General features: G+C 39.7%; 1 protein-coding gene across 4 annotated transcripts in view; it reads left to right on the top strand.

Annotated features, from left to right (window-relative positions):
- plxna1 (plexin A1) overlaps nt 1-23,594 on the top strand; it is a 235,377-nt gene that overhangs the window by 79,988 nt on the left and 131,795 nt on the right. For all 4 annotated transcript variants that reach the window (XM_015390057.1, XM_015390054.1, XM_015390056.1 and 1 more), the window contains exon 4: nt 17,858-17,998. In XM_015390057.1, the coding sequence (XP_015245543.1) occupies nt 17,858-17,998 (141 nt within the window). The remainder of the gene's footprint in view (nt 1-17,857; nt 17,999-23,594) is intronic.

Here is a 23,594-nt window from a genome sequence, read left to right as displayed (position 1 = left end):
CCCTTCTACCTTTTTTCATTCTCTTTATTTCACTCAAGCTTTATATATAAATACTACCCAGTGCTGACCATAGATTCAATGCCATCTTGAGTAACTATAGCACTTAGAACTCTAGAAAGTTGAGTCAGGATTACTTTAATTAATTAGATGTAGGGAAAAATTAACTAAAGGGGAACACATGGTAGCTCTATGGCTTCCTCTTATTTTTTTCAGCCATATTGCATCTGCAAAAGTGTATGGAAATTGTAATTTACTTGTACTTTGATCTAATCTAATCACAAATGCCGCAAATTGTACAGCTTCCACATGTGGAGCAAACATTTAACTCCTCTGGCTTCCTGTCAAGTCAGCACAGCAGGAGCCGATTCATCGATACTGTCATTGTGCCATAATTAACACCACATCCAATCAGCCTCCTTCATTGTCTGTGTAATTGTCTTGTTTTGTACCTCTATGTTCCCGCTTGTGGCTTTAGGTGTGTAAGATAAAGCAATCGAGCACGAAGGATTTCCTCTGTTTTCTATATGGACGGCTTCCTCAGCTCATACAAATTTCCTGTCTCTGTGTGTGGCGCAGAAGGGGAAAGGTTGGAGGAGGAAGAAGGCCGAAGATAAGGAGGCATGTTTGTTTAAAAGAGAGAGTGTGTGAGACCGAAAGAGACGCAATAAAAAGCACTTCTATAAAAAGAAGTCTTGTGACAGTCCAGTGCCCTCATCTGACTGTCTGCAAACTTTGCATGGCTTTCTTCTGCTCTGCCACTTTAGTTGAAGAGAAACTTTCCCATTGCTTCTTTTTTGCATGACTTCCACTGTTTCAGCTTTGCGTCTTATAAGGGGGTAAAGAAAATGCTCTCTTTGATTTAATTCACATTACCAACTACTGGGTTTGTGGCACCAGCTGCTGCCTAGATTTATTGTGATGTGTGAAGGCAGGACATGAGGAGAAGAAAACAAGGAGAAACAGCAGAAAGTTCAGGAGCAGATCAAACCAAAGAAAACCAAACACACAACACAGTAACATAAACCGACCTAATTAAATATTGTGTTTGGATGCATTTCTTATCTTGAAAACAGCATTAGCTTTTGGCTATATTTACCATTAAAGCAACAACAGATTTAGTATCTCTAATTATCAATCTAGGAGAAAAAGTGAACAAGATGAAGTGAAATAAGCTCCACCGTTAACGATTGGCTAGCTTAATCTACTTTAGTTCATGTGAAATGTGAAAACAGTCCTCACTTCTGCTCTTATTAATACAAAATATTGAGTTACGATGTGTGATATTGCCACGAATTGTTGAAGAGGTTAGGGAGAGGTGTACACTCCTCTTTTCAGCCAGCTGACCAGCAGTGTCCAGAAATAAGTTGGATAGCAGCATCACTGCAATGTTTCTGTCATTCTTTCATCATCACCGGTTAAAATAACTTTAATTCATAAAAAGAGGCAGATCTAAGTCTGTAGCACCACAAAGGGAACAGACTTGTGGTCCAGGATGTGCGACTTCAAGCATCTAATCCCTTTTTTGATTAAGGTTTACTCAATTTTATCCTCAATTAATTATTTTTTAGGGTTTAATTCTATGGTTTTATATGTTTGCATTTTTTTAGTAAAGATGTATTTCAGTTATATTTCTATAGTTAAAGGGTATTTAAGACTATAGTGATTCATTCATTCAAGAAAAGAAGGATCTAGAGGTTATTTAAGGTTTTAATTATCGGAAACGTCTAGAATTCTGATATTGTAAAAAAAAAAAAAAATATGTTGTATCCATAAAACCTATATGCAAATAAAATTTGTTCAATTATTTAAGGGGGTATTCTATGGCACCTCTATTCATCCATCTTCTGCTTATTCTGTCTGGGTTGCAGTGGCCGGTCCCTATCTCCGGCAGTCTCTGGGTGGGAGGCAGGGTACACCCTGGACAGGTCGCCAGTCTGTCGCATCTATGGCACCTAATTCCTGAAACCTTTGATGGCTCCAGCAATGGTATCTTATAGAGGAGATTTGATTAGAATAAATCTGATCATGGTTAGAGTCCATGGTCAATGATAATAGAAGCAGGGAGAAGCATAAACAACCACTTGAGGTATTTCCTTTGATCAAACGATGCTTTTGCTATCTCCTGCCATGTAAGCTCAAGTGTTTCTTCTATCATAGATCTGTTTCAGTACATCCGAAACCACAGTATACTTTGATGTAGCAAAGCTGTAAGAAAATGGACGGCATTTTATTTAAAGAAACATGCAAACCTGTATTTTTTTTATTGCCTCAGCCTGTTTTAGTTTAGACTTTGATTTAAGCATTGTGAAAACACAGAAATTTGATGTTAAATATTTCACCTACTTCTGTTTTTGTTGAATTTTTGTGTGAGGCACTCTGATTTTTTTTGTTTTTGTTTTCTTTTTGTTCCTCTTTTTCTGTACTTTTGCATATGAGACATTTTGTTTTTCTAGTTTCCTTCCTTCATTCGTGCCTTCCTTGCTGACATGCAGTAATAAGAGCTGAGCCACCAATTGAGAATGTTTTCTGTTTCATTCCCACTTAGACCAACCACACAAACACAGCTGATCCTTACATCACTAATTTCGCAGTGGTCTGTCACTCATAAGTTGCTTCTTTTATCCTTCATTCTGCTTTTTGTTTGTAATCTGAGACTCTGAGGTTAAACTTTTTGCATGTTACAGCACAATATCTCACTTGTGGTCTTTGAGCCAAGTCCTTTAAACACGGTTGGTTCTTATGGGAAACAAACAGCTGAAAACAAAGGACTTTGTAAGACTGGCAACTTTGTGGTTGGTAATACCCCTAAGTGTCCTCAAGTGTTGCCAAATTTGCTCCGGCTAATTGTTGCACTGAAATCAGGCGCCAATAGGACCCTACAATAAGTCGCTCCCAGCTTCTCATTATCATCATTTGGCAGGAATGTGGTTGAACGTGGGTGGGCTGTATCATCTGGACAGCATAGGATGTCAAACACAGACTTCACCCCCAGTTGTCCCCCTGGGACACGGAAGCCATTGGTCAGCCCCCGTTTTGTTACCATGGCTACGGTCCAAACCAGAGGTGGGGTTTCAAACCTCCACCTGGTAACCAGCTGCTCCAGCGCTGCTGCTGTGGCATTCCTGGAGTCTATGCTTCCCTCTGTGTATTCATTGCACCTGCTTGCGTCCGTCTTCAGATCCTCTGCAATGGAGGCAGGGTAGATAGAGGAGGGGTGTCACTTGTGTTTCGTCCATGCTCCAAACCTATTTAGTTAGGATCCATGCCCCCTGTGAACTATACAGATCAGCATGAGGTATTAATAGACGTAATTTGAGTGTGAACACACAGATTATAGGGAACACTTGTATGTGCCTATGAACAAAACCCCACAGAGAGCCATTCTTCTCCTCCTGCACCTGTGGACCTGAAGGCACTAGAGGGCTATGTTGTTTATAAGTGAAAATGTAACCTAATGTTTTTATGTCAAGGCAGTTAATTTATTTGCAATATAATTGCAATTTCTCAAAACACAATTTTGAAATCAAAGGATTAAGCCTTAGACTTTCTCACTCCAGTCCTTTAGATGGCGGTAAGGTGCTTAAAATGGGTTTGCCGCCACAGAGAAACTTAGAGCTAGCGCACAGATCCATGCATGAGACTAGAAATTAGCTTTTTTCCATAAAACAGTAACAGTTAAATCCTACTAGAATAAACTCCGGACAGGCTAGCTTTAAAGTTTAGTGCAAGGAAAAATACCAATACAATCGAGGTTGCTGTATTGGAGGAAAAAATAAAATTTTGATTTGTGGCAAAAATAATTCAACCGCATTACTTAAGAAATAGTGTAATTTAATATTTGGCTTTTAGCTGAGTTTTTCTTTTCTGTAAAGTTATTTACCATTTCTTTTGTTATGTATTTCATTGCATTGCTGCAATTAATTTGTGCACATTTGTTAATCTAATTTAATCTTTTAATTGTTTTCTGTTTGATTTTTCTATTTGAATGTTTTATGCTGTTATTTAAGATGCCTGTATTTCTAAAGACTTGCCATTTTCAAGCAGTTTTTTTTTTTTTTTTTTTTACAAAATTCTTGACCTATTAATACAAAAAATATGTTTCACCAGTTGAGAACCAATACGTGTTGAAGTTTGGTTTTAGCAAACTGATAAAGGATCATTTCACTCCTTTTTAATTTGGATTAACTTAGATCAGGTCTGTTTCTTATCAAATCATATTTATCATAGAAACATGCAAGGAGTTTTCAGAGCAAAGGCTGCAGGCTGTAAAGTTTCAACCACTTCCTGGTTCAGTGTACTTGTTATGACTGTATGTGAAAGAATGTGCTGGCTGAGTAATTTATTACCCTATGCCTTCTCTAATTGGCAGGAGCTCAACAATCTTTTCTGTGATACATTTAGGTTTCTGCAAAGCAAAAGAAAACCTTTGCACTGTTATCAGCTGCACACTTCCCTTGCACATTCACTATTCTACCATAAACTGTGTTTATTGGTTTCTGATTGAAGTTAGGCAAACATAAATGGATCCCCTACATCAAAAGTGTGTGCTTCAATAAATTCTGTTGATAACTGCTAGAATAAACCAATAAAAGAAATGATTATCTTCATATTTTAAATTAGGATTAGGATCCTCTGAAAGGGTTCTGAGGAGAAACCAGTTAAGGTGCTGCTGCGCTGACCGTTACAGGTGTTAAGAGTGAACAGAGTGAACCACATTCCTGACGTTCTTCATCATTACCTGCACTGACTCACTGCACCAATCTGTGGTTGTGTCTATTCATAAAAGAGGAGTGCGATAAAAATCAACATCATGTTCTTAACAGCCAAGATGAAATAAAAGAGAGTCAGATAAACTGGGAACACGGCAGCCTTCTTTCTTAATCGCTGCACCACACCTGGATTTGAATGTTTATAAAGAATGCGTCATCTCTCTCTCTGTATTTATTTTTCAGTTTTATTTCCTTTACCTGATCACAGAGACAGCTCCAGTTATTGCCAATTTCTTTCAAACTAATGTCGATGACTGTTTTAACCACTCTATTGAATTTGCTGTAGTCTATAAATAAAATTGCGAAGTTCAGATATTGAGCAATAAAACACCAGGAAGGGTGGAGTGAAATAAATGTCAAGTACGTGTCATGATTATTGTGTTTCCACTGAAGTTATGTCATAAGTAATGGAAGTAATTAAAACACCATTTGGTTTCAGTGTATTTTACTGCTGTAGCAATACATTTACTTCTCGAGAGCAACATAGTATGGAGTTTATGATTGAACATTTTTTTTTTTTCAGTGGTAATCATTTTCAATTGGAAAACTTGTTTTATGTTTTAAAAAAAAAATGTAGCCCTCCCCTATTAAAAAGGTGTTACAGCTTTATAAGTAAATTAATTAAATAAATAATAAATATTTTTATATTTTTGTCTATTTAAAGGTATAATGAAGGATTTTTGTGAATTTCTGTAAGACCCACCCTCTCCACTTAAAAAAAAAAAAAGAATTAAAATGCACAACCCTGTACCTGCTTCTAGAGTGGACGCCTGTAAAAAATGCGTTCGAGGGCACGCAGGAGCCCATTTCTTCTTGTGCACGCTCTGTTTAATGGTAAATGGCTTGTACTTATACAGCGCTTTTTCAAGTCAGGAGACTTGACCAAAGCGCTTTACACTACATTCATTCACCCATTCATGCACACACTCACACACTGGTGGTGGCAAGCTACATTGTAGCCACAGCTGCCCTGGGGCTCACTGACAGAAGCGAGGCTGCCATACACTGGCGCCACCGGGCCCTCTGACCACCATCAGTAGGCAATGCAGTTGAAGTGTCTTGCCCCAGTACACAACGACACCGAAAATTGGAGCCGGGAATGAACCGTCAATCCTTCGATTTCAGGGCAAACTCCTACATCCTACATCTGACACCCCTGTCGCCCCACTGTCGTTGCTGTTTGTATCACCCATACAAGCTTACTTACCAAAATTACAAATTTTCCCACTGTGTCAGACTCACCACCGGTAAATGAAAATGGGGACAAGCACGTAGGACAGTCTTATGTAAACATATCACCAGAATGAATGACAATTAGAAGGACCACTTATTTTGATGATCCACCCAGAAAAAGAACATCCTTCTCTATACATTTAAAAAGCACTCAATTTCCACAGACTGCATAACTTTCCAATTGCTCATTAAACTGAAGATGGCTGCAACACCATTCTTTACATGGAGCACCAGCTTTTATATATTCAGAGCTCTTATAACTTACATGTTTTCCCCAAACCGACAACTTAAATACACTTTGATGGCATTTTTTTAATGTTGTTTTATCTGTTGTTGTTACAATACCAAATTTAAAATCTAGTATGGGTACCAAGGGAAATATTACATACCGCATACCATTATTAATACCTACCAGAAACAAACCCATAATTAAAGGCATGACCATATTTTTACTAAAATGAAAAACTCACCTTTTTCAGCTCAGTCAACAGAATCACAGATGCTAGTTCAATAAGTGTGCATCTAAATGCCAAATAAATAACCCAGATGTTTTGCAATTCAAAAATAATATAAAGTTGTTTGTGTTATTATTATTTTAATGTGCTAATTATCCAGACATCTACAATTAGCGATAGCAAAAATATGCAAACAATAGTCTTTAAAATTAATACCATCCCAAATTATTATTGCATGAGGATATAGGCATTTGATTATCAATACTCGTAGTATCAATGTTTTTCATAAACCTGGTTAGATCTCATTACATCTATGATGTGTCTTAGTAGTAATAGAAGTAATAGTTTCTTTTCAATACAGCTGTTCTGCTCCTTTTTATCTTTTTATTGTGCTTGTTGACATTTTCTCCTTTCATTTAAGCTTAAATATAATTTTACTTGTCCTCATCCAGTTTCTTACCTTTTCTTTCTTATACACATAAAAAAAGGGATCTTCCTTTTCCCTCTTTGTCAACTCTTTTGGATCTTAAATCAGTCATGCTTCTTTTATTTAGAGGGCAGCAGCCAAGACTATCCCTGTGGACCATTACAGCACACAGTGAGAGCAAAATGAGCTGGGGGGGGGGAGATGGAGAGAGATATAAACATATGAAGAGAAGATGATTGCAGAATGAACAACAAAGAGATTTTAAAAAGCTGGAAAAAATGCCATAAGAGCGTCAAAGAGGCCCGACAGCCAGCCTGCTTTTAACATTTATCCTGAGTCTCCTTGCCTTGACCTTTTTTTAGTTGCAGTGGTGGGTTCCCAGAAGTAAAAAAGAAAAAAAAAAATCTGCTCAAACAAGATCTGGTCGTCTGTGTGTGGCCTTGTCTATGGAAGAGGTACGTTAAGGTTTGAGGGAAAATTGTTAGATTTTGTCTCATGCTTCTTAGTCAGATGTGCTTTTGGCTTCAGAAAGAGGCTCATGTTGTCTTTGCTTGGGTGGAGATGGTGAATAAGCCAAAAGGAAATAAGACAGAGGGGCTAAATTCCAACATTACATATGAGCAAATATGATAAAAAAAAAAAGATTTATCCGACTATTAAACAAATGCTCCACTGAGTTCTGTCATCTGCTGTTTATGACAGACATACACGTGGATGGCTGACCGTATTTTAACATGAAACACTTTCTATCCACCATAACCTGCATGGCTTACTACTGATCCATCAGGGCATCTTTCTTTGACTCTTGGCAGAAAGCCGTGAATTCAGACTCATGGCAAGAAAAACAGAGTTCCTCCTCAAGAACAAACATAAATACACTGAAGCCGGGTTAAACTAACAGCAGAAGCCCCTCCAGACTCACAGGTCACATACCTCATCACTAATAAAAGTCAAAAGCAACATGCATCATTTTTGAGTTTTTCCTTCAAGAGTTCGACAGACAGCCAGGCTCCCTCCTTTCACTTCTTTTGTAACTTTGTGATTGTTTTGAGGTTGCTATGCCAATGTCTTCCATATGAAGTATGGAGAATTACAAACACATTCAAGGTCCTTTTTTTAACATCCCTGACAACAGAAAGATGATCACAGACACCCAGTGAAGCTGTAGACAATCACATTGGAGAGCAAAACATGATTTTTTTTTCCTTCATGGAAATAACAAAAAACATGACCAATCCTGTAAAACATGTACAATACAAAACTACCAGCCTTTGTATATTTTACCCACTAAGGGGAAGGATTTTTTTCAGTTTTTATCTCCATGAATACCCCTGTATGGTCTTAACATGAACCGATAATTTCCACTGGTTAACGCTTTGAGAAGACTGCTGCCATTTTGTTTTATGCATATCTTCTTCAAAATTAAAGCAGGGTTTAGGTAGAAAAAACCCAGGAAGGAATGGGCAATAATTTAACCATGAGTGATGATTAAAAATTCCTCACATTATTGTAAGGTGATGGTGTATCTCTGCAACTCCATATTTTCAAATTCAAACCACATTAATCACAATTACTTGTTTGGTACTTTTCATTAAAAAGGTAAAACAAGAAGAAGAAAAACTGCTAATTTCTTATACCAGCTACAATAATTAATACAGTCTTATTGCCAAATATAAAAAAAAAATATCCACAATACATAATTTTCTATATATTCTGATTAGCATTGATGCTCTCGATTAGGTAGGATAAAAAAAAAAATGATAAAAAGAGTTTTCGTTTTAGGCCAGCAAACATCATGTACAGTTGATCTTCTTGATTAACTACAATTCTAAGCATAGTTTCTATATCTAACAGAGTATTGTCCAATCAATTATTTAAAAGTGGAACATGTCTGTTAAAACTGCAAAACTAACAATACTGATGGAGCCACAAATAAATGCAATACTTAGAAATTAGCCAAATAGCCCCATGGTAACTCTGGGAGGTATTCTGTTTTAATACTTTTGCTCTTTGCAAATCTTTCATTTTTATGGTTTGTTGCAGAAAACAAAGTCATAAGAAGTCCATTATAGAGGTTGCCACCAGACAATGGTTAGATTAGTCCGATAGATCCATTAGCTCAAAATAGACAGCATTTGGACAAGATGCAAAGCTATTTTGGTGGTAGAATATTGACACTGAATATCTTTCTACACACACAATTCCTATTCTGCGGCACATGAGTGCCAGTGTAATGCTGGGGGGCTGCTTTTCTTCTGCAGAGATGATCACCTGATTAGAACTGGTTTGAAATACAAGAAATTCCTGGAAGAAAACCAGTCAGGTCAAAAATAAAGTTTAGTACCTTTTTTAAAGTCAGATCTGCACTGGAGCCTTAGACCAGAGTGTCATCGTGTGTTAGAAATACTTTGAGAGTTCAGACCTAATTCCAGCTGAAATTCTTTGACAGCTCTTGTAAATTTGATGGAGTTTAATAAAAAAAGATCTCCGCACAAGAGATTAAAACTTTCTGTCATTAAGCTGGTGCAGAATTAAAAAAAACATTTTAACACACACAGCTCTGGACTTGTTATTGTAAATGACTTTTTTTTTATGTATCTAATGTTTATGATCAGATTAATAGTTCCAGTCTTCTTATATAGGAAGAAACAGAAATTCTTTCTTTGTTTACTGCCTCTTCCAGATGGAGCATTTACACAAGCACAATGTCAGCTCTAAATCACTTTAAACCACACTATAAAAGCTCATTTTAAACACCATCGGCATTCCACAGGCTTTATAACTGCCAAACTTTGTAGGTCCATGTGCCTTTTGTGTTTAAAATCTATATTTAAGTCGCCACGCTTACTTTACTTAACTTAGCTCCTAAATTGTTCCTTCCGCTCATTGCTCAGTGGAGTTTTTCACTTTGTTGACTTACTTTATGCTGTTAAGACCGTATCCCTTTTGGCTTTGTTATTGGAAAAACAGAGGATGAAGATACCGCTGAGAGATGGCACTTAGAGAAAAGAGGCAGATTAAGAGAGGAAACAAAGTGTCAAAACAAATAAAAAAAAAAGGATAAAAGGAAAGAGAGCAGACTAGCGCGACTGGAGTAGCTTTCCCAGAAGTCTGTTCAGGAGGAGGTTCAAGTGTAACAAGCAGAGGGGGAGAATGTGGCTGGCATTTTGCAGCCAGGACTGGCTTGGCACACGTAACTCTGAAATGTGGTTTTTCGCCTCGTTCCCATTAGAATCTTATGTTACATCCATTGCAAACATTACACACACACACACACACTGACAAAGCAGACAGCTCAGTCAAAACAGCTCCTAAAACACTACCGGTTGTTGGAAACCACTCATCTTACCCCCACCCAGCCTTTCTCCTTGTCCCTCCCACTAAAAGATGTTATTAGAGGCACCAGTGGCCATGTAATCACTTTGGCTCTCCCATAGGAAGACACTCACTCACACACCTGCCTCAGTAATTACAGCTGAAGATGAGGTCCCACTCACTGTAATCCCAGTGAATGGCTGATATAGTCTATAAATGGTGGGTCGTAGTTTCACGGCAGCAGTAGAAGCGTGTTTGTGCTTGCATGCAGGTTTTTAACGTTCTTCGTTTCCTCTTCTTATCAGGGACCTCATAATGTACGTCCTGCACACAAGCGCTTTGATTCCCGTGCAAATGCTTGCATAAAAACTCAAGCGCACGCACTTCAGCTTTCAGCCTCCTCTACTCCTACTCACCCTCAATGCAAACAACTTCCTCATCCTTTTTTTTTTTTTTGCTTTCACAAAGCTGCAGACACACACCATGGCAGAGGCTCTGTGTATGATCGCATCTGCCCCCCTCATTGCATTAAGCTCTCTCCCCAATCTTTGTTTAGTTTTTCCACCTTCCCATCTGCGATAAGGCTGGCGGAGAGCAGCTTGTTAGCAGAGCTTTTTCCCCTCACCGGCTCCGACGCTCTGCAGTCATCCAGAAACGCCTGCCTCGCTGTAGGAGTAATGTGACAAGTTGCTCCGCTCATGTGCACGTACACGTATTAAATCTGCATGCATGTTACTCCTTTAACGCAAATACCCTCTCAGCAGCCTTTGATGTAAATGTGTAATATTGTTTTCGGGTGAGATATCCCATAAGGGATTTGTGTTGCACCTCGGTGTAAGAGGGGGTCTTTTCTCATTTGAATTGCGACACTAAAACTGCGTTCAATTGGACAGCTCTATCTCGGAGCCTCATCTTATTGTATATGATAATGTTGTGGTGCAATTTCTTCCCCCGTTTGCAAGACAGCTGATAAAATCAGTCATAGTAAAGCACCTCTCTAGATGCTGAGCTTCTCACACTTGCAGCCGGGTGCATGTGTGCGTGTGTGTGTGTAGCTCCATGCTGATGATTGAGTTAGCATGATTTAGTGATGGAAGATGAAATGCTGCCGCTGTGCCGTGTCTAGCAACTCGCTACACGCACTTATCAGACGACTGCTTGCTAAAGGCATTTAATTCTTGGGAAGGGCGCAGGAATAAAGTGATGGCAGGAATGCACAGGTGAGAGAGGGAGACGAATCCAGACGGAAAGAAGACTGGAGAGGAATGACGAGGTCTTTTAATATCGGCACGTGGGAATTAAAACCCTTAACAATGATGAATAAGTTTCATTTGTTTTTGGCCGTGTTTCACTTTGAGCCGCGCACTTAATGCATGCATGGCGGGAGACTAATACCACATGTAGCTGAGGCCTTTGTTCTTTTTATCCAGCCTCCACAGCCTGTTGCATGTTTCTGCAGCTGGGTCTGAGTGTGGAAGACTGCGACCTGTTGCGTAAACTCCTGGTGAAAGGCCTCAGGTTCACATATGGATGATTACCAAAGAAATGGCATTGCAAATAACCTGATATAAAGGAGTAGAGCTGGTTAGTTCTGAACTCTTCAAAGAGGACCACTAATAATTGTAATTGGTTGATTAAATTTGAAGCCATCTCTATGATTAAATTGAGAAACATCCATGGAGTTATTTTTACTCCCTTCTCATAACTTTAAACAAACCGGCCTTGAAGTGTTGTGATAGCCAACTGGCTCACATTCCTCTGTGTGCTTAGATATGTTAGAGGGCACATCTCCTCCATCAATGTCACTCCGCCTTCTAGGCTGTCATGGTTCTAATGAGGCAAAGGCTGCCTGCTACCCAAGCGTCTGACCTACATATGGTTAAGGTTTACTCTGCACTCATCTAGGTGCCACGCGCATACATTGAGGAATGTGTGGGGGGATTTTGTCCCATGGCGTCATCACTCATGTGTGAAGGTCCATCTGCTCCCAGACGTGGATCAAATCAACATATATATGCAAACATGTGAAGGAGAAGCCTTCTTTTGGTGACATTTTACTGGTTGATGGGTTTCTTCTTTGTTCTCTACAGGGTCAAAAGTGTAATGTTGCAATTCTTCGTTTAATTAGTAGTTAAGTGTGCCATTAAGTAGTTAATATTGCAGTGTTAATGGTGATCTAGATGAGACGAGTTCCTCCGCCTGGTTTCTTTCATGCACCAAACAAAGAATACAGAAGATTTAATTTTTTAGTCTTTCAGAAATCCATGTTGTTTGATATCTGACATACAGGACAGTAAGAGCTTCATATTAATCTGATTACAGATACTGGGTTAAGGAGAAAATATGCATTACACAAACTTATTTTACTTAAAGTAAAAAAGAAAGATCTGTTCCTTTTTCCTTTCAAATAATGTCACATGTTGATTACTGCATGTATACTTACATATTTATGTTATTTTATTAATATATAGTTGACTTTATATCAGGCCTACTACAAGTATGGTAAAGTCACCTAGAACATTTTTGGATGATATTAGACGTATGAAAACTAGATGGAATTTTGAAAGTTCCATCATTTCTTGCCTTATTCAACATATTTGTCCAAATATTTCGGCTACAGACAGACTTGCAACCTGATTTCAGCTTTAACAGCTCATCATCCTTCTTATCAATCCATTTAAACCAGAACAGAAATCATGCTGATCAACAATCCAATGCAGTACAGAAATTGGACTTTTATTTTAGAAACTGGAGCGCACCTAACTAGTCACTCAATAACAAGAAAAACTGGTGTTTTCTGTAGCATCGGTTTAAAAGCAGGCGATTGCTCTGTTAATGTTGCACAGCTCTGGTCCTGCCAAGCTCACTGTGCGATAAGAACAGGGATTCCAGTCTTCCATCTGAATACCGGTGCTGCAGATGGAAAACTGCTAAGAGAGACAAAAGGGATGCAATCGAAAAAAATCACAAGAAGATAGCATCATCAAGCCTTCTTCTAAATGCAATATAATACTTTCTTTTCATACAGAACCGCCCTTTGCTCTAGCGATAACGCTGACATTCAGAATAAAGCAGTGTAATCAGGAGATGTTTACCTTTTTTCATGAAATACCTCTTTAGAGGTCAGCGTCTTTTTTTCCCCCCTGCATCTTTGAATCGTATGGGATTAAAAACCAGCAGTGGGGCTTAAGTGATGTGCCAAAATGCAAGGTCTGAGACATCTCCTACTAATTTCCTGTTTTCACACCTTCAACTTTCTCCTGACTCCGTCTTTCAGGTCAGTCACTGTTGACATCATTTCTTTCCTGGTCGTCATCACCCCGGTTTGGTTTCTTTCATTCCCTTTTGTTCTGCAGAGCTCCAGGTTAAACGCCCCACTTTACAGCGCCCTCATAAACACATGCACATTGACTCTAGGGCCTCCTGTCACATCAAAGGCAGGAACGTAGAGGCCTGTTGCTGTTATGCCTGATTGCACACAGTTATTGTCAAGTCCCCCACTTTTCTGTGGCATGTGTTCCAGATTGTCTCCATACTAGTAGAGATCCCTATATCCGTCTCCATCCCTTTCTTTACCTACTTTTACACTTTTCCTCCTCTCTTTCCAGTTGACATCATAAAGCAGCAGTTTTCTCCTCTCCTTCCATCTCTTTTTATCCCATTCATGTTATAAAATCTGAATGAAATCACACTCCATCCCTTTTAACCTGCGGCCATGACAGGCAGTGTTTTCATCGGTGTGCCACTGTCTTATCACCTACCTCTCTCAGCCTCATATTGCCAGCCCTCCCAATCAGCAGTGAGCTATCCAGTATTTCTATCAGAGCTAACCAGGCCTGCTTGGCGCAGATAAAACCAAACACCGGGGGCTTTTTGCTGGATCGACAGGCAGGAGGAGATGTTAATGTTAATAGTTTAGATGAGAAATGAATGTTAGGTGTTGTAGCAGGAGGATTATGGCGGGTATTCAGCAATGTTACATTGTGGTAATTGTTTGGTAGTTTGTTGACTAGCAGACATATGTTCTCTCTCTCACAGGGATTATGCAGGGTTTCTTAATTTCGCGGAAAGTTGGAAACGATCCACTAAGAGGGGTTGCAGCTGAACTTAAAAAAAGTAGATTTCATTTTTTCTGCATTGTAGGGGCAGATAGCTCAAACTTCTTCATTATTTATTTTTATTTTTAGCTTAGTTTCTTATCTATCATGCAACCATGAGGTAAACAAATAATATAAGTTTGAAGTGGAAATGAACTAACTTTCAAAAAAAGTCATAATTAGCCAAAAGGTCAAGTGTTTGACTTCCTTCCAGATGTTTGCTGTATCTACCGCATGCTTCATAGATTTTTTCCCCTACCATTTTTCTCATTAAAAACAAAGTTTTTATCAGATTTTCCGACCAAAGCTACAGATCTCTCCTTGCCCAGCCGGTTTCGAAAGGCAGCCATGTCTTGTTGCATCGTTGGTTCGCAGTTGGACCTGACTCTTTCATTATAGAATGCATTAAAACGATCTGTCTGCTGTGTTTTTGGTTTTGGTCATGCTCTTTATTCACTAATGATACTGAGAAATGCCTGAGGATATCACAGAACAGCTGGGTTACACTGAGATTAGATTACAGACAGCTGGATTATATACCTTACTTTATACATACGTTGGCTCCCGTTTTCGTTTGGCTTCATTGGACATTAACTAGGGGTATGAATTTTAGATGCTTATTTGTAAAACCCTTTGAAAACACAGGATATATTTGTATGGGTGTTTGTTACTTGAAGGAAGAAAACTTCCACTGGTTGAAATAGTTTTTCTTTCATTTGTTTAATGGAGTGTTTTAAGGCGGCACGTTAACTCACTGTGTTGTCTTGAATCTCTCTCTTTCCTGTTTTTCTACGCCCTTCCTTATAGCCAAGCCTCTAATGTGTTTAAAGTCTTTTAACATTACATTATACATGTTGACAAGAGAGTAGGATTGCAGATTGTCTTGAAAGCAGAAGCACAGCGTCATTCTGTGAAGCCATCCATCAAGCACTTAGGGGAGAGCTGAGCAATACAGAGAAAACAATGAAAGTGTCGCTGCAGACTGTTGATTTGATTCCTCCGCCTGGTTTATATGTATTCACACAGCTGAGCATAGACACAGAAAAAAGAATCAACTTTTAATTTTTGTAAATCAAACTAACTTGCCGCACATTAACGCTGTTGGCAGATGAGAATGAAAAGCAGCACAAAAATGTGCGTGACACATCCAAGCTTGCTTTCTTTAACCTTATCAGATGCAGTTTTCCAAGTCTCTGTCACTCAGTTTGATTTAATTAGACCTTCTTTATGTATCCGGTACACCCAGCTTTTTCATTCCTCCACCCATCTGTCCACTTTATACTCCCTCACTCTTTTGTTTTCCGCCTGTTTTTGCGCCGGCGGGACAAATTGATAGAAACGATTTATTACCGATATTTTCACAGGTTCCCATCTTCCTTGCCATCATTGTTTCTAAAGAAGCGTCTGCGTCGCGGATGAACTCCCTCTTAGGTTACAGAGGCGCGTCAACAAAAGTGAAGACAAAAACAAAGATGGGATGACGAGATCAGTTTGTAATTTGGGGATTTTGCAAACTAGAGAAAGCACAGACTGACAAGCAGATGGTCTCAAACAGAAAACAGGAAGGCCCACAGAAAGCCCTCCTTTTATTCTTCATATTATCTCATCTCTCTGTGTGCAGGACCAGTCTAGGCTTGGACTGGTCATTAGCCAGTGAACTGGAAATGTCTCATATTTGTAGGATGCAGGGAGCTCAGAGAACAAAAGCATTTCTTTCCCTCTCCCTGTGCATATCAACCACTTTGTGTAGACGTATAAACTGTGCAGTGATGTGCGTTCACGAGCCATCCCTGAATGAAATGTATCCTTTGTTTACGGCCCCATTATCTAGATAATAACATCCATATTTCCTCTCATCTCCAGTGCTTTATCACAGCCTTATGAGCTCTTTCACTCTATCTCTTTCTGTTGCACACACACGCGCGCTCACACAGAGGCAGAGGGAGATAATGGGATTGTTGCCTCTGGTTTCTTTTGGTGAAATTGTAAATAAATTCTTCCATTATAAAGTGTGTGTTTTCAGCACCCAGCCATGTGTTTCTCCCTCAGTCTCTGCATGCACGTATACATCAAAGTACATACAGCATTACCGTACGGATCCATCTATGTCTGTGTATGTCTGCTTTCATCTTTACCCCCTTTTTTCCCATCTACCTGTATGGGAACTTATTTGTCAGTGTGTGTGTGTGTGTGTGCGTGCTAAGGATCATTTTCCAGCGAGTCATCGCCTGCTGTCCTTCCCTTGTCACTGTGGGCTGATAGCGACACCGACCTACAAAGCTCGGTAATAGAGAGCCGATGCTTGCCCCAACCCGCCGACAACCCCCCACACACCCACCCACCCCTGGTCGCTCTGCACTTTTCATTTGCTGCTGAGATGGATTTGGCTCACAGCCATCTCTCCCAGCCAATCTCCTATCTTGTATCTGCACCATTACGCTCCAAATCTGGGCAAATTATTCGCGGAAGCAAAGAAATAAATTCGGAGTGTTTCCATATAGGCTGTTTAGTGAGCGTGCTGAATATGCTGCTTCCACCTAAGCAGGTTTTCATCCAAATCAGTTAGTTCTCTCACACTTGTCCTGAACCATTTTAGTTTCACCAGCAGCTGTAATTCTCAATAAAACAAACAAAAAAAGCTTTCTATGATCTTTAATGTTCTTTATTGATGCTACAGAGCTTCATTTCATGTCTTTTTTTGCTTCTATTATACTGGACAGACTTTTTTTTTTTTTTTTTGGTTGATCAGTAACGTATGACAGATTGACAACTGAACAGTTTAGCGAAACGGGTTTTTTGGTTTGTAGGAGGATGCAGGATTTGTTAGAATAACAAATATTTTGCAAACTGCGGACCCAAAAATATGTCTGGAAAGGACTCAATGGGGGACATTGCTGCTGTTTGTGGCGTTGAACCACAAATATTACACCAGTAACAGATATATGAGCAAAATATAGTGAGGAACTTCATACATTCATACTCTCACTAGTGTTGCACCGATACCAGTATCGGACGGGGCTCCGATACTGCCCTAAAATGGTGGTATCGGTTTTGGCAAGTACCAACAAATAGGGCACAGATACCATTCTGGGAGCCAGAAGTTTATTCAACTATTTTCACCCACTCCTGGTAGGCAATAAATAGTTCTACTGGATTCACTTTGTATTAGATTTTTTCCTGCTTCACAAAGGTAGGAAGCAGCTTGACAAAGCCATGATGGCAATTATTTACATTATTATGGTATCGGTATCGGCTGATACTGCACAGCCAGGTATCGGGTATCGGTATCGGGGCCAAAAAATGGCATCGGCGCAACACTAACTCTCACCATCGTTTTTTTAGAATATCGTAAAGATCTGATCAGCCATGTTTTCTCTTTGGTCGTGCTGATCTTTAACAGTCCTCACAGATGTTCTGAATGTTTTATTTTTTTCTTTAGACTTCATTTGATTAAAGAAAAGGAGCATTAGAATTTTTCTCAAAAAAGTCTCTTCTTTTGTTTTATGTATTTATCATATTCTGTGCACATTTAAATAGGATTTCTGTTGCATTTCCTCCTAGATCCTGGTGAACTCTGTGAGCTCCAACCGCCCGGCCCTTCCGTATGAGAACGTGACCGTCAGCGAAGGAGGGAGCCCTCTCCTCAGAGACCTGCTGTTCAGCCCTGACCTGCAGCACATCTACACTCTGACTGACAGACAGGTTAGTTTATCCCTGAGAAAGCGCAGCAGAGGCTGTATCCAATCCTTCTCCAGCCGTATAAATGTTGCGAAACACAAACGCATGTATGTAACGATCAACAGTGTGGTTCATTAAACTTTCTGCTGCTGGTGATTTACATTCACTCACACTTTAATTGGACTGAAAACATCAGCTAACCAAAGTAGTCCTATTACCAACTGTCCAGAGCAGATCTCACCCCTATTAGCTATTATTTGTGTCTGTCTTAACCTTCCTCCCCAATGTACCATCGCTACACATTGCATCCCCTGTGGATTTAATTGCAAGGCAGCTTGCATTCAAGCCAGCCACACATTACCGCTCTGACAGTTTGCTTATAATCAAGACATTTCACACACAGACATATAGGGAGTGTTACGGGTCACATGTGGTGTGTGTGTTCAAGTGGTCATTAGCAGCCCCCACCTCTGGTAAGGGTTGTTCTGTTTTTAATGGTGAGCTAGATGGAGGAAGAGGCAGGGGAGTGAGGAAGAAGAGGAGAGCGTGTCGCATCTCTGTCGCTCCCCAGGCGCAGCTGCTCCCCTCGTTTTTCTGTCTCATTAGTGCCCTGAGTGAAGGATGCGGGGATGGAGGCAGGAGAAAGGAAAGAAAGTGGGGTTCAGCATAATGGGGAGATATTTCTTGACGATCTACAGTAAAATTGGTTGTTAGAGCAAAAAGCTGTATGTATAGACACGGGGCTGGGGTGGTGAAAGATGGCATCGTTTAGCAGTAAAGATGAAGACTTTAAAAAGAACTGGATGGATTGTTCTAATGGCTTTCATCTGAAACCGCTATTAGATGAACTAAACTGCAAATCAACTGTATATTAATGTGCATATTTTCATTTAAATGTGTTTAATTTGGCCATATTTGGCCTGAAACCACATTAGTGCCACCCTTAATAGGTTAAAACGTGGCTACTAAATCGTAGGTGCTCAATAATACCTTCCAAAGAAAGCAGACCTCCAACATAAGAAGCTAGAAAATAAAGAAATAACAGTTCCATATAAAGTGTACTTGATTGGGTCTTCCATATCCGATATCAAATCACTGGGGGGAGTGTTGGCCTAGTGGTTAGAGCAGTGTGCTTGTGCTTTGAGAAGGTTGCCGGTTCGATCCTCACAGTCTGCACTCTGGGTTTCTGAGTCAGACCCTCAACCCCACACTGCTCCCCAGGCCCTGCATAATGGCAGCCCACTGCCAACCAAGGGGATGGGTTAAATGCAGAGGTAAGTTTCTCCAATTTGAGATTAATAAAGTTCATTATTATTATATCCAATCCAGTCCTCATCAGAGCCGATACCTGATCCATGTATTAGATTGGTGCATCTATTCAGAGGGGTGGGTTCTCATGCTTCAGTGCACCGTATCTTTCTTTTGCTTTTGAGCGAGCAGTGTAGCTAATATTTTGAGACTAAACTGTTTTTTTTTTTATTTGAAACAAACTCAGACATATATCAAAAAATGATTTCATTCAGTGTGGTTCAACAGTGAACATGGACTCCAAATCCAGGCTTCTGTAAAGGTGTTTACCTGCCTCTGAATGCACCATTAGGTGTATAACTGTAAATTAACCAGCACATGGCTCCCTTAGATGGCAGCGTTAAGGGGAGCAATTATGAGAATCATAAACTGGTAGAGACCTCTGCAAACATTTCACTTCATTAAGTCTGCAGCAAGGTATGAAATGTTAACAGTCTATAATATTGTAAAATGTTAATGTACCACAGGCTACATGGGTATGCTGATATTTAAAAACCTACCGTTGGTACCGGTACCTCTCCTTAGAAAACAGTAAAAGTCACTTTTGCTGAAGCAGTGCTGAAGGTTTCTGCAGCAATATGCAATAGGTTATTACAGGAAAAAAAAAAAACTGGCTATAATCACACAATCCGATGCTATATGGTGAGAGATCTCATCCATACAGTTTGCACCAGTGTGACATGAATAAGTCATGTTTTCTTTGAATAAAAAGTGTCTTTTAGCTTTTTTTATTTTTTTTTATTTTTTTATTTTTTTTTTTTATTTTTTTATTTTGGACATCAGTCTAACTCAACCAACCGTTACAAATATAAAAAAACAACATGGCTAATTGAAAAAAAACACAGGCTTACATAGCAAACCAAAAACCTTACCCTTCGCTCATATAGTCATCAGACCATTTTCTCCATTAATGTTTTCTTTTTTAAATAGATGAACAACAAATCTACAGGCTTTTTTTTATGCAGCTTAATGCATATTTAGATGTTATTGCATTAAAATACATGTACCAGGTGGGTGAAACAAACATTTTGGCAGCTGAGAGCCTGTGGGCCACATGGACACATCATTTTAGTTATAGACCCTTGCAGAAAATGAGAATATAAGCCCAAGCTCACATGGTTTATTCATATACACACGCTCAACCCCACACAGTCGTTCACAAGGACATTCTGCCTCCGTACACCCAACATGCCCTTTTCTGCAGAGGTCCACACTCAGACGCACACATGCATTCAATCCATCACATACATACCCACCACTTCATCTCGCTGTGTTTGATCCCCATTAATGGTTGGCAGGCTTGGGTTAAGCAGAATGGGGTTCTACTATCGCCGCACCTCCCAGCTAACCCCCCCCCCACCCCTCTACAGCACTAATGACTCGAGGGGACAATTCCCTTCCCTCACCCTCCATCCTACCCTCATCTTTATCCTCTGCCCTCCATTTATTCTGCCAGTGCCCCCCATCCCTACTTTTTTAAATCCTCTCTTCAGCTGCCACACACACACACCCACACACACACATTAAATGTTTCAGTCTAAGCCCAAATTGAGCCCTCCCCTCTCAAATGCCTTCTACTGATCCCATTCCCAGATTTTTAATGATTTCTCAATACTCCGACAGTCCCCACCCAGCTGCATTCACATGCACACATTAACACAGACATGGATTCTTATGTTTAAAAGGGGAACGGCTACAGTTACAGTTAAAGTTACAGCCGATGCATCAAAACTGGCTGTTAGCAAGGTTCGAATGATTTCCAATCATGATTGGTTCCAACTGGTTAGAACTTTGCTTTACTGGCTGCTCATTCAGGCTGTTAGAGAGAGTAACAAATTCAGCAGATAACACAAAGGCCACTTAAAAAATGTATACGAAATGGTGGAACCAAAGTCACTTTCCTTGCTCACAATCTTTAGCTATACATCAGATTCTGAATCTGAAATGGTGAAAGCCTAGTTTGTTGTGTCAGTGGGATCCTTTATGCTCTGGATGTCATGCAACATGTTGGAGTTAGAGATGGATTTGGCAATGTTTCGTAGTATTATGAAAATAGACGGGAGGTAATGATCCACATCTTACTGTAAAATACAGTAGCAGCTTTCTAGATTGGGTGTATGATCCCATCTGGTCCTGATTCCAACTGTTATAGTCTGCATAGAAAAGGCAAGTTTAATCTTACAAAATCAGCAGGCAGGTATATATTTGAAACTAACCTAAAAAAACAGGTGTATCCCTATTCATGCGAGATCCTTGAGAAATATAGGTTCGTAGAGAAAGAATGGAGGAGTTGAAAAAGATGGACACACACTGTCTTTACCCTTGTAGTTTATCCGTGTGTAGCTTGTTGCCTGTGGGGGTTCCTAAGACAAGCCAAGCACATTAAGGTGTCAGTGGATATATCCAGTGATGCGTAGCTTTCCAGTCCCCCCACCCATACACAAACCCAGGAACAAACACACAAATGGGAGGCCCAGGTGGTGAGTCAGAGTTAGGGGGGGAAAGGCCTAGTGATTTATGACTCGCTCGGTCCCAGCTATATTCATCACTGTCGTTATTATCAATGGAGGATATGACAGCCGGAGCAGACGGCTTGCTCTGTGTGTGTTTGATGAGACGGTGTGTTATTGCAGGAAATTTAGATCAGCTTACTTTTGACTCCAGTCACTCTGTTGGCTTTGTGTCCTTCACTGAAATGCTTATTGTTTATCACTCTGGCAGATTTCCCTTTGCGTCAGAGCAAATGGTAAACTCTGCTTCCTCTGACAATTTTGAAATCTACACGATGACACCGATCCATTCAGTCACCTCCAAATGCTCTACACACGCATCTTCTACCTGATGCATGCTTTTTTTTTTCCCTCCAGGTTAGCAGTGATGTTGTTGTTGTGCTTCTGCTTCGCTGGAGTCGTTTTAGCTGCGCTAAAAGCAATGTCACCTCCCTTTGAGTCAATACCAACTTTTTGAAGCATCTCTGGAGCAAAACACTTCCTGTAAGAAATCGTCTAATGGTCGCTCAGTTCAGTCGAGACTTTTCATCATCAAGTTTCCTCCCTTTCTGTTTTATTGCCAAAGTTACGAAGCTGCGGCTGCTTTTGATGCCTGGGCTGCACACTATCTTTCTGCCCGCCTCAAAGTTGAACATGCTTTGGTGCACACATCTTTGTTTCTTTCAAGACAGCCATTGCATATGATGGCGACATAGTGTGCAACACTGGCTAATTGCTGGAAGCATGAATATTCATCTTTGGTGTGGGAAGGCGACTTGAATTTGGAGCAACAGAGGGCATCTTGGAAACAGAAAGAAGACCTGATTATGGAGGTAGAAATCATATGTGCTAAGGACACCCCCTATGTGGTAATGATGCCAAGTGTTGCATGTAAAATATATTCAAACCCTAACTTTTTACATTTTATTTTACCACCATATACATAACAATAACATACACTAAGTATGTTATTGTGATGTGTGTGGTTATCAGAACATAGGTCCTAACTGTGAAATGGAAGGACATATGTTTATTCTAACGTTCCACATTATTATATAAAAACAATGGCTTGGATTTTTATTCTAGCCTCCTTAATCAAAATTCATTTGAATAAAATCTACTGCATCAAATTGCTAGCTGGCTAATTGGTAAGAGTCCACTTTTGTTTAATTTAATCTCTGTACTGGTAGATAAAGAACAAGGAACAGGTCAAATTGGTCAGGGAGAAAGTTGTTGGGAAACTTCAGAACAGCTCCAAATGACACAAAACTCATATGGGTGAGTAGAACATGATGTAATAATGTAAAATCAAGGGGCTAATTTAAAAAAAAACAAAAAACAAACGGTGTTCCCCTTTAAGAACAATATTCCATTTAGTCTTTCAATGTAGAATGTAGTCAGTCCACCATGATTATTGAGAGAAGCAGTCAAAAGGCCCATGGTTGCTCTGGAGGAGCTGCAGAGTTTCATAGCTCTGCTGGGAAATCTAAGAATCTGCAGTCTACAAATTGTGGCTTCATGTTTATGATGAAGCAAGTTATAAGAAGTGCTGTCTGCAGTTTGTCACTAACTTTATGAAGGTATTTTAAAGTTTGGTGCATTTTGTTCTGCATGGAAATGAGACGTGTGTAATTTTGCTAACACAACATTAGCTGTATTTAATAATATAATTTATAGCCAATGTTCTGGTAAACTCTAGATGGGTGTGTGGGGCATAGACTACACTACATGTAGAAGTAGGAAACGGTTGTTTCCAATATAAGCCTAGATTCAAAGTAGTTAATAAATAGATTATGAATAAGAGTTGTTCATAATCTATTGAC

Source organism: Cyprinodon variegatus, unplaced genomic scaffold, assembly GCF_000732505.1.
Source record: "Cyprinodon variegatus isolate N-32 unplaced genomic scaffold, C_variegatus-1.0 Scaffold484, whole genome shotgun sequence".
NCBI classification, from domain to species: Eukaryota; Metazoa; Chordata; class Actinopteri; order Cyprinodontiformes; family Cyprinodontidae; genus Cyprinodon; species Cyprinodon variegatus.
This window is presented reverse-complemented; position numbering and strand designations above follow the sequence as displayed.